Raw genomic sequence first — 12,437 nt, forward strand, 5'->3', positions numbered from 1 at the left:
ATCCGCACTTCACTACTTTGAATATTAAGACTCAACAGTTAAGTAACACAGCTGTGCCATCTTGGGTGGAGGCAAGTATTTCTTACCCTTCACAGATTTTCTTGACTCTGTTTTTCAGCTGATCGCCTTGGAAGAAAATGATAAACACAGACTTGTGCACGTAGTCACCCTAAGCTCCAGAAGCAAAAGCCAAGAGTTCAGACCTCTAAATCTAGATGAAAATATTTTAAACAGTAACTTTCTATATGACAAAGGAACAATAGGGGACTAGGGATGTGGCTCAAGCGGTAGCACGCTCGCCTAGCATGCATGCGATCCGGGTTCGATCCTCAGCACCACATACAAACAAAGATGTTGTGTCCGCCGATAACTAAAAGAATAAATATTAAAATTCTCTGTCTCTCTCTTTAAAAAATAAATAAATAAATAAAGGAACAATAGGAATCCTTTAAGGATGTGATCAGCCTGTATTTTAACCAATACCCTCACTCCTTTCTTAAGCTTCATTAAGAGAACAGCTGTCTTATAATCTCTTAATTCACAAAAATCTTCTTTATTTGTTTTTAAACATAACCAGAAACTTGATAGAAAAGCTAAGGTGATATTTCTCTTAGTACAACTTAGTTTATTTTCCAATGCAACTTTAAATCTTATATGGCCTGAATGACAAAAGTATAGAGGCAAGGAAAGAGAAGGAAGCCAGAGATGTTTGGGGGCTTATCTGTTCTGGGGCTTGGAAAGGGAGCTGAATAACTATAAGGAACTGAGTCACCGGGGAAAATGTTGATGAAGAATCTCATGATTGATTCATGTTAATTTATACCTAGTGGGAAAGGGAGATAAGCAATCAATTCCAAATACCAAGTTTACACCTAGAATATGATGCAAGGACTAGAAGGAAAGATTAGAAAAAATAAAGTATACAGGACTGTCTAGTTGGCTCTAGTTTCTCATACTCAGAGTATGTACTGCTTTTACAATAACAAAACTTTAGAAGGATAAAAGAAAAACCAAAGAAAGGCTCAAGAGCCTTAAATTCAGGGTTGGGGATATAGCTCAGGGGTACACTTCCCTAGCATGCGTGAGGCCTTGGGTTCAATTCCTAGCACTGTAGAAGAAAAAAAGTCTTATTCTCCAGGCTACACTGGGGTCAATTCTTTGTGCAGCTGCTCTATTATACATATTAGCCCTCCCCTTTCCTGAATTTGTTGATAATATAATCTTTCTATTGCCAAGAGGAAACTTGACTGAATACTGCAGAGAACAATTCCATATCAGTTATGACTGCAGACTATAATGTTTCCACAAGAGTCTTTAGTAAGACTCAAACCTTACCCCAAGGTAAAGTGATTCACTTTAAATATCACCACATTCCTACTTAGTATGGAGGATAAAAGTCACAATATAGCTGTACCATCAACCCAATCTGAGAAGATTCACAATTCAGTCTCTCTTCTTAGAATAAAGAATACTAATTTAAGAAATTCCTAAGATAATCTAGAACAGAAAAACCAACTCTAGACTTCTGAATAAAATGAAATAAAATTTTTGCAATAAATTTAGCCTTTGCTTGTAATCCCTGAAATCAGGACCCATGTGCTCATATAGATTTAGGTTATGAACTCTGTCCCGTATGTCAAAATGCCAAGATGTTAGGCTGTTCCTACTTTCCAAAGCACTAGATGGGGAAGATCATCCTACCTTATACTATATAGATATTTACACATATGTATATGTGTGTGTGTGTAATTTTTTTAGAGACAGGTCTCCCTAAATTGCTTAGAACCTCACTAAGTTGCTGAGATTGGCTTTGAACTTGCAATCCTCCTGCCTCAGCCTCCCTAGCTGCTGGGATTACAAGTGTGTGCCACCATGCCAGGCCATTATATATATATATAATGTAAGTATGTATGTGTGTGTATATGTATGTGTGTGTATATGTATGTGTGTGTATGTATATATATATATATACACACACACACACACACACACACACACACACACATATACATATATATGTATATGTATATATTTTTTTTCAGTACTGGGGATTGAACTCAGGGGCACTCAACCACTGGGCCACATCCCCAGTCCTTTTTTGAATTTTATTTAGAGGCAGGGTCTCATTGAATTGTTTATTGCCTCGACATTGCAGAGGCTAGCTTTGAACTTGCAATCCTCCTGCCTCAGCCTACCCGAGTCGCTGGGATTACAGACATGCGCGCCCAGCTATAATAAATATTTTTGAACTAAGTTTCTGATTTTCCTAACAAACAATAATAAAATCGTACCAAATAAAATTTCATAAGATTTACAAAGATCATATTTATGCATAAATATGACCAAATTTGTAACCAGATGACTTGCTTTAATTTTAATATAAGGCAAATTTTCTTTCAGTCCCAGACCAGTAACAGGAAATATGTAAAACTAAAGTTTAAAGTGATTGGAAAAAAGCATATTTCCAATCAAAATAATACCTATGTGGGTAAAGGTTGAAAATAATGTGTATGTCATGTGTATATCAGATACACACATGGTGAGAGTTACATCAGAGGAAAGGAGCAGTCCTTCAAGTTCTCAGATCAAAGCAGGGGTAAACATAAGGGATGCTCTGTGGAAAGGTGGGATTCAGATGACAGACACAATGTTATACTACGGTTCTGGGTGCCCTTTACAAGACCTATTCCACAGGATGCAATTTCCTTGTCTTACAGTCACAGGATCCTCCAGGGGGTTCTCGATTTCAGCCTGTCTCAGGAACACATTCCCTCGGCATACTCGCCAAAGCATGCGTTCAAAAGTAGGGATACGCTCTCGGTTAATCACACCAGCCACAAATCTGTGGGCAGAAAAAAAAAAAAAAACAGATTAGGAATTCTGTTTCATGTCAAGGGATGGAAGGTTTTAAGACAAAGAAGGAAAGTGGGAGAAAGGCAAAGGTTTAACACAGGAGACTATCTTTTGTCATGTCAAATGGGCTGCCAGAGTCTTATTCCTGGCTACTTCCAGCACCAGAAGAGGTTTGACAGACAACTCAGGAACTGAATCCAAAAACACTCAGAACACCTCTGAACAGGATCAGGAGAGAACACACCCTTGTAGCAAATGAATCCCCAGCCTCACTGCTCTTTTGAACAGCAAAGATGAACATGATCCCACTGAGAGAGTAAGGCTGAAGTGGTACTTACCCAAGTCTTAAAGGCGTGCCTCTTCCCATCTCACTTGGCTCCAACAGGGATGAAGACTCTTCCAACAGGTCTGGATCCGCCATCTGCTGATGATGCAATTCAGCCTGAATTCACAAATCAATTAATATCTAATGAAAATAGTTAGTGGCATGCAGGGAAGAGGAACCAGGAGACTTTTAGAAAATAAAGATGGGAGAAGGGACACCAAAGATAAGACACACCCAAAAAAAAAAAAAAAGAGAGAACAAGGGAAGAAAATAAACATGAGGTAAAGAAAGCATAATTGCCCCAGGAAAGCATCCGGGCAAATGGTTTCAGAAATAAGGAATAAAAGAAAAACATTAAGTGATGGTGACACGTATAAATCTGTTACTTGGTGGAAACCATTTTCTCTCTGATGTTTCCCTGAATGAACCATGAAAGTGCCAGGAAATAGCTTTACATGTAGACAAAAAGCTGAGATCTCTCTCCTTTTTGAACAAAAGTGTGGCACACATTACTAAATATTTAATTTCTAGGCAGCTACAAATTAGAATTTGCTCCATGTGACAAAGTGGAAGGTGAAGAGTCTCTTTCCAAGTGAGAAACAAGGTACTGTCACTGTCTTGAATATGGTGCGATCTGGAGAAAGAAAGAAGGAGCATCTCCAAGACGTCTAAGCTTTCCAGACTCTTAGAAATTCAGAATATGAAAACTTTCAGCACAGCCACATGTGGAATGCCCCAAAGTATGGGACTTAAACCCGGGCAGGCCTGTGCCTTCATTGCATATTTCAAGGTCCTGTTTTCTGACTAGGAATCCAGCAATATTTTTAAGGTTCATATAGGCTTTACAGTGGAATGATTCTTGGAGAACATAACTCAAGAATCAAGTGAAATGATGGCACACACCTGTAAACCCAACTACTCAGGAGGCTGAGGCAGAAGGATCACAAGTTCCAGCCTAGCTTTGGCAACTCAGCAAGACCATGTTTCAAAAATAAAAAGGGGTGGGGATGCAGCTCAGTGGTAGAGCAACCCTGGGTTCAATCACCAGTACCATTAAAAAAATAAAAAAGTAAAGTGCAGAAAAAGTAACAGGTAATAACCTAATCTAGAGCTCCTGGGCTGGTTTAATTAGTTAGATTTAAAATGAGTTCCACCATGACAGTTTATACAATGCAATGAAAGAGGAGAAGGATCTTCCCACACGGAGGTCTCTATCTCCTTACCTCTCTATTCACCTCATCCTGACAGCCCCTTTACTCCCATCAGAAAGAAGCTGCCCTCAAAAATAAAGTCCAATCAACTTCTCCACTGCTTAATCTCCCCAACTTTAACTTCCATATTGCTTGACCAAAGGACTAAAGTAGCCAGAACAATCTTTCAAAAGCAAAACAAAACAAAAAGGAAAATTTTTCTCTATCATTTTAATTCCAAATTTCAATTTGACTCTAATCCTTCAACATTATCAAAAAATGTCATATGCCACTTTATCACTTGATAAAGTCATATGACCACAAATACAACAAGGAGGGAGGAATACTAAATATAAACCAGATAAGACTAAAAGTCTGAAAAAGTGAAAGCAACTGTTTTGGGAAGTAAGGATCAAGGCTAATCCATAAAAAAGAAAAAAAAAAAAAAAGAAGAAGAAGAAGGAAAAAAAAAAAAAGGTGGACACCAGAGATTAGAAACTAAGATGAGATAGTAGGAACAACTGGTTCCATCACAAGGAAGTAGAGGGGATTCTTTTGTTTCTATTCCAAATAGGCTGACTACAGCTTTTTTAAAGGATCAGATGACAACATTTCAACTTGTTCTTGGTCTATCCTTTGGCAAAAAACAGTGAAACAGACTGCAACTCACAAGACTCCCTCCTATGTGCCTGTGTGGTTCACAGGACCTGGTTTAAGTAAACCCTAAACATCAGACACAGTAAAACACATGTAACCCTAAAGACAAATGACGGAACAGCAAATAGCATTTAGCAGCCAGACTACTCCAAAGACTATATCTGAGGCTCCAAGAATAAAAACAACAGAATTAAAATTAAGCAGAAACTTCAATATTCTAAACACTAATTTCACTACTTCATATTTAAGAATTCCGAGTCTCAGAAAGTTTAAAATTCATAAATAAAATTATGCCTGATGGGAAACTAGGATAATGAGACCACTAACTAAGGGCATTTTAAATAATATCTGAAAGCATGTTGTTAGGCATCCAAAACTTAAATCATAGAGAACCTAATGACAATAATAATATTACCAATGTTTCTCTAAATTATTTGCTATGTTCTACTGAGTAACTCTTTCCCCATTTAGAATGCTGAAAACCATGTCTTAAAACAAGTAGCAGAACAAACTTTAGTTCTGTTTCTATAGCATTTATGCATAAGCAGCACATCCAGGCAAGCTACATCAATTACTAAGAGCAAACACTTTTACCTTCCATCTACATTAAGAAAGAAATTACATTTCATCACTTAAGGTATTCACCCAAGCCCCAAAGGAGATGGCAGATGGTTAAGGAAAATAAAGAAAGCAGATGGATGGAAAACTCAGAAGGAAAGGAAGACGGGGATCTGCATGCCATTAACCATTACTTTTCCAGTCTTCTTTACGTTCTCATATGTTATGGTGCTTATGGTAAAAGATGCAGAGAAATCTCTCCAGCTCTTACAGCTCTTCATAAGCAAGAAGACTGAGAAAAGGATAATCATTAACAAGTCATTTTAAATGCTCTGGATAAGAAATGGCTAAGTTGAATTTGTAATCAACTTAAATAATAAGACTATTCAATATATATTTACTTTTCCTTTCTAAACACCTTGCCAATTATAACCCATATGTCTAAATATGAAAAGAATCACTCTGATTTAGCCATTTTCTGCTAACTCAATATGGTAAATTATTAATTCCACATTCACCAAATTATAAAAAAGAAGAGGAGTATATAATTAGTAGTGTTTTAGGCCATTTGCAAACACTGCAATTTCAGGCACGGAAGAAAATCTCATGAAATCTCAGTTTTCAATATTTGAGGATCCCAAGTTTGCTCACCTTTTGCATTATTTAATGTGCACTTGCATGCACAGATGTAACACCATGTGAGGCCTGGCAGCAGCAGGGCAAAGTCTATGGAAAGGGATCTGACTGAGGCTGCAAAATAGTAGCAAGAATGGGCAAGGTGCTGACGGTGCACTGGGAGAGAAAAGGCAGATTTTTGCCAAAAGCCTTCCTGCATTGCTTCGAGGGTGCTCGGAATGAAAGGGGAACCGATGGCAAAGGTAGGGGAGAAGCTCTCATGGCCAAGGCCTTGGGCTCAAAGTATTTTCAGAGATGGGAGGGAAAGAATTTTGTATATACAGGAAAGAGAAACAAACTCACCATGGAAAGGAAAGGTCAAGAAGGTCATGAGGGTCAATAAATCTGCTTTCTCAGGATGGGCATTTAACGTTCAGATTTAGTAAGCACAAAATAAATTCCTAAACCCCTAACTTAGAATTTTTAAATTGTGTGTCATCTTTCCTAGTGGTTCTCTTGGTTTATTTTTATTTATTTAAAAAATGAGTCATTTAGCCAGGTATGACACACATTTGTAATCTCAGCTATTCCAAAGGCTAGGGCAGGAGGATCACAAGTTCAAGCCAGCCTCAGCAACTTCGTGAGACCCTGTCTCAAAATTAAAAAATAAAAAGGGCTGAGGATGTGACACAGTGGTTAAGCACCCTTGGGTTCAATTCCTGGCCCCAAAAAATAAATAATTAAGTTAAATTAAAAAAAAGAAAAAAGGCTGGGGATGTAACTCAGTGCTACAGTGCTTGTCTAGAATGTGTGAGGCCCTGGGTTCAATTCCCAGTAGTGAAAAAAAATTAATAGTTTAAATAACTACTTCCCTTAAGGGAGCTCATTTGTCCAGTTGTGAGTTTTTATTCAGAATTTCTCTCAAAATGAACCAGAATGAGCTGGGGATATAGCTCAGTTGGTAGAGTGCTTGCCTCACATGCACAAGCCCCTGGGTTCAATCCTCAGCACCACAAAAAATTAAAAAACTAAAAAAAAAAGAAAAAAAAAAAAAAACCAGAATAAGAAGCTTCCTTCAATCCTTAAACTCTGGAGATCATGAAAGATATTTTCATATATCACAACAATATCCCAAAAGTGAAGTAAAGGTCCTACAAGAAGGGGTAAATAACCTGAAGGTAAAAGAAATAAGCTCAAAATGATGCTAAAAGTAGTTGAGGTTTGACCACGAGGCCAGATATACACTGGATTTGTGGACAGCCACTTGGACATGTTTAGAAAAGCACCCATCTGTGAGCATAGTGAGCACTAGCTCAGGGATGTTTCATAAAATGACTAATTATACTTCACAAAGATTAATTAAGTGCTCATTATAGGCTCAGAGATTTAATGAATAAGAATATAATAATGTTTAGGTGGTGAGCATACTGGAATTCCACATAATTTGTTCATTAATACACATGCCTGTTGCAAAAGATCTTAAACACTTGAAAAGAGTAAATCACACAGTCCCACACCCTCTAATGCAATGATATTGGGGACACTAGGGGAAGACATTACACGAGTCTCAAAATTCTCAACATGGTGAGCAGTCTGAAAATTCTCACAAAACCTCTATTGATATATAGCCAGATTCTGATTCTTGAAGGACCAGGCAATTAAATTCACATGAGCTTTTCCACCATTCTTTGCCTCCACAGATCTTTTCAATTAGAATAGCTTCTCTGAGTCAAATCCTTGGTTACTGAGGAATGTATCACATCCTTGGCATATTTGCTCTAAACTAATGGTTTTCAAACTAGTATGCTTCAGAATCACCTTATTAAAAGGGATGGCTAGGCCCCACCCCAAGGTTTTTAACTCTACAGGTCTGGGTTTGACTGATCATTTATGTTTTTGTTTTCTTTCTTTCTTTTGTACTGGGATTTAACCAGAAGCACTTTACCATGAGCTACATCTTCCCAGCCCATTTTATTTTTTGAGACAGAGCCTTGCTAAATTGCTGAGGTTGGTCTTGAATCTGCAATTGTCCTGCCTCAGCCACCTGCGTTGCTGGGATTACAGTGTATTTCTGGCAAAATCCCAGGTAAGGCTATTACTGCTGGTTGGAGAACCCTTGCTTCAATCTAGAGAACTACAGAGAATTGTCCCTTCTCAAAAGACAGAAATTAAAAATAAAGCTGAGCACTTTGGTGCACACCTATAATCCCAGCTACTCAAGAGTCTGGGGCATGAGGATCCAAGTTTGAGGCCAGCCTTGGCAATTTAAGAGACCCTGTCTGAATATTAAAAATAAAAATGGTTGAGGATGTAACTTAGTATTACAAAACTCCTGTGTTCAATCCCCTGTAAAAAAAAAAATTTAAAGTAAAGCTGAGGGGCTGGAGTTGTGGCTCAGTGGTAAGAGCACTTGCCTAGCATGTGTGAGGCCCTGGGTTCAATTCTCAGCACTGCATATAAATAAATGAATAAAATAAAGGTCCATCAACATCTAATAATCTTATGGCAAAGACACTTGTCAAAAAGAGAGTTACCAATATTTTAGTCTATCAAAAAAAAACATATTCAGGTTGAGAGCAACTAAGACTCCTCCCTAGGTTTAATTGAAGAAGGAAACTTTCTACAAGCCTGACTTCAAGTCCTTTCATGGGAGTCCCCTTGTCAAGCTGTCATCTGACAATTTAGTCATTTACATATTTTTTTTAAATTTTTTTTTTAGTTGTAGCTGGACACAATACCTTTATTTACTTATTTTTATGTGGTGTGGAGGATCGAACCCAGTGCCTCAAACATGCTAAGCAGGTGCTCTCTCTATTGCTGAGCTACAACCCCAGACCTGTCATCTACATATTTAACCCAGGAACTTATTTTTTTTTCCTCATAATGAAATTGCATTTATATGAAAAGCCAAACAAGCATCCTACCAATATTTTCATATATCACATGAAAAATTTGAAAAGTCAGTGTGACATGTTACCTAAAGCACTAAAAACCTGTGCCAAAAGATTTAGAGATTAAACTTTTGTTATCATTTTGTCTGTAACCAAATATTTATTTCTTCAAGTTAAATCTTAAGCATATACTTACCTTATGATATATAAATATAATACCAAATTTCAATTATGTGTATACATGATTTTAGAGTTCCTTTCCCCATCTTGAAGATGAAAAATTGCAAAAATATGAAAATATACAAAATCATGGTTGGCTGTGTACTGCATGAAAAATGGAACATAATCTGACATTTCTTCAACTAAAACAGGATGCAAAAATGATATTGCTTCCAAACTAGCAAATTAAAATAATTATTGGAATAAAAATATGGCCCACTTGTGCAGGTATATAATATCAGCTTCTCAAATACTAAAAGAAACAATAGTCTGACCTCATCAAAAAACTGCTGAGTTTTGCGAAGTATAAATTTTAATTCAGTCAGTTCCAGGAAGTTTCTCTTCAGAGCTTCCTGGTTTGTGTTGATTTCCTTTAGCTCATTTTCAATCTTCTCAAAATTGGCCTAGAGGGAAAAAAGAAAACTATTAACCCAAACTAAGTTTAATATACTACTCTAAAAGACATTAAATGAATTTATCTCAAAGAACTATTGCCACACCAATAGGTCAAAGATACATTATACTGGACTGGGATTGTGGCTCAGTGGTAGAGCGCTTGCCTAGCATTGTGCAAGGCCCTGGGTTTGATCCTCAGCACTACATAAAAATAAATAAGATAAAGGTATTGTGTCCAATTACAACTAAAAAATAAATATTTTTTAAAAAAGATGTATTATACTTATCAAGCAAATGCTGACTTACATTTTCTTTTTGCAAATTTTTGCTTACAAGTCTTTCTTTATCTATATAGTCTATGGTACACTCAGTAAATTTCTTGGTTAATTGAGATGGATAATATATTACAAAAAAAACCCAGTGGCAATTCATTTAGTCTATGAGGTTAATAAGCGACAAGACAAGTTGCCATTAATCCAATAAGTGTTCAAGAAACCAATGAACATTTCATTAGTAGCATATGATGCTGCCTGAAATACTATTTGATACCATAAAAAAGAGAATTCACTTCAATCCCATCTTCAGGAAACTTAAAATCCATAGACAATGCTCACAAGGTTAGCAAGAATTACCAACTCAGGAAATTAATTTTGGCATTTAAGTAGAAAGAAACTTATCTGGCTTTCTTAGAATTGTTTACCTCTAAGTCAATCATGTCCCGGGGAAAGGGCACTTCTGGATTTTCGCCAGTGTCCATAATTGGGATGTTAGCTTTTCTTATCTCTTTCTCAACAAATCCTAAAATGATAGAGTAAAAAAAAAATTCATGTCCAGCTGCATGCCTGGAATTGCCACTACTTGGGGTGGGAGGGCCAAAACTTGATTACAAAGAATTTCATTCTAAGAAGAAGGAACCTTCATATAAAGAAGCACCTTTTTTCTCCATACCCCTCTCTTGTACTTCACATTCTCCAACACCACCCCAAAAAGGATGGTTAGTTCACAACTGCTTTCTTTCCCCCTTTGAATCTTAAAAACTGGAATTAACCAACTTTGACTCTCCACACTATACAACTGTATCTCCAAGTATGGTGGTTCTGTTTCAGATACTATAATAGGCCAAGGAGAGCCCCAGAAGAAGAGTACAACTAAGTATTTGATAACACACTACAGTGAAATAACTCTAGATCAAAAGGGTTTTTTAAAGGGCTGGGGCTGTAGTTCAAAGGTGGAGCACTTGCCTGGCAAATGTGAGGCACTGGGTTCAATCCTCAGCACCACATAAAAATAAATAATAAAAATGAAGGTATTGTGTCCATCTACAACTAAAATAAATAAATAAATGTGTGTGTGTGTATGATTTGTTTAAAATAATCAGGCCAGTTTTAAGCATAAAAATAAAAATAAAACGTAAAAGACTTAAAACACCAAAAGAGGGCTGGGGTTGTGGCTCAGTGGTAGAGCACTTGCCTAGCATGTGTGAGGCCCTGGATTCGATCCTTGGCACCACGTAAAAATAAATAATATAAAGGTATGTGTCCAACTACAACTAAAAAATAAATATTTAAAAACAAAACAAAAAAACACCATAAGAGAAAAGAATATTTCAGGGAATAATTACTAACTTTTTTTTTTTTTTTTTTAAAGTGGGGACCAAATTCCCCCTATCAGCTAACTGTAATCTGACTTGGTAAAATGGCAAGAACCTGGGTAACAACCTGGTTTAAAATACTGATTCCATCACAACTACTTATTTTCTTGGGCAAGTCACTAAACCACTCTGATCTTTAGTCTCCTCAATTATTAAATGAGGTAACACCTATATTGAAGGAATGTAGTGCGAAATGAATGAAACAAAGTATTCATTCATTCATTCATTAGTACCCTAGCCCTCAACAGGAACTTCATGTTAGTTTCCTTTCTCATAAATAGTTCACCTTAAAAGGTAGCTCTTCTGATACCTAAAATTGATAATGCTGAGTCTTACCGCTCAGAATTCTGTAATGTAGTTATGTTATTAAATAACAATAGGGGCTGGAGTTGTGGCTCAGTGGTAGAGCACTTGCCTGGCATGTGTGAGGCCCTGGGTTCAATCCTCAGCCCCACATATAAATAAAAAATAAAATAAAAGGGCTGGAGTTGTAGCTCAGTGGTAGAGCATTTGTCTTGCAAGTATGAGGCACTGAGTTCTGTTAGAGTCTGTAAACAAGTCAAAATAACACCTGGCATTTTGCCAGGGGAATGTTAGAGTTCGTAAACAAGTCTGGATGGTGCCTGGCAAAATGCCAGAGGGAGTGGTTTGAGAAGTAACAAAAGCGAGCCATTAAGTGTGGAGATTCCTGATTGGTTGACTGATGTATCTAGTTTATGTTAATTAGATAAGCTGTGTGGAATGTATAAATACTGCTCCTGTCCTGCAATAAACGGCTTCCACTCCTGCTGTATGAATCTACACAAGTTGTTCGTCACCCCCCAGTTATTTTGCTGCAGCCGGACTGCGGCAGAGTTCGATCCTAGCACCACATAAAAATAAATAAATAAATAAATGAAAATAAAATAAAAAGTTCAATTTACAACTAAAGAAATGTTAAAAAAAAAAATCCCACAATAATCACAGTGTTTTTGGCTTGCAGCCTGTCATTAGAACAGGTTTCCAGTAAGCACTACCTAGCCCAAACTCCACATAATCTGTATGTATAAAAGAAATTCATCTTAAAACATGATCACAAATTT

The 12,437-nt window shown here is 37.0% G+C and overlaps 1 protein-coding gene across 2 annotated transcripts in view; it reads right to left on the reverse strand.

Annotated features, from left to right (window-relative positions):
• The window catches only part of Atp6v0a1 (ATPase H+ transporting V0 subunit a1), a 57,966-nt gene that overhangs the window by 34,367 nt on the left and 11,162 nt on the right, over positions 1-12,437 (reverse strand). Inside the window, exons 4-8 of one of the 2 annotated variants that reach the window (XM_027947298.2) lie at positions 10,405-10,502; positions 9,584-9,712; positions 3,192-3,274; positions 2,716-2,842; positions 87-169 (exon numbers count right to left, since the gene is read on the reverse strand). In XM_027947298.2, coding sequence (XP_027803099.1) covers positions 87-169; positions 2,716-2,842; positions 3,192-3,274; positions 9,584-9,712; positions 10,405-10,502 — 520 coding nt within the window. Of the gene's footprint in view, positions 1-86; positions 170-2,715; positions 2,843-3,191; positions 3,296-9,583; positions 9,713-10,404; positions 10,503-12,437 lie in introns of both variants that reach the window. The other variant, XM_027947297.2, reaches the window with a different exon arrangement.

Source organism: Marmota flaviventris, chromosome 17, assembly GCF_047511675.1.
Source record: "Marmota flaviventris isolate mMarFla1 chromosome 17, mMarFla1.hap1, whole genome shotgun sequence".
NCBI lineage: Eukaryota > Metazoa > Chordata > Mammalia > Rodentia > Sciuridae > Marmota > Marmota flaviventris.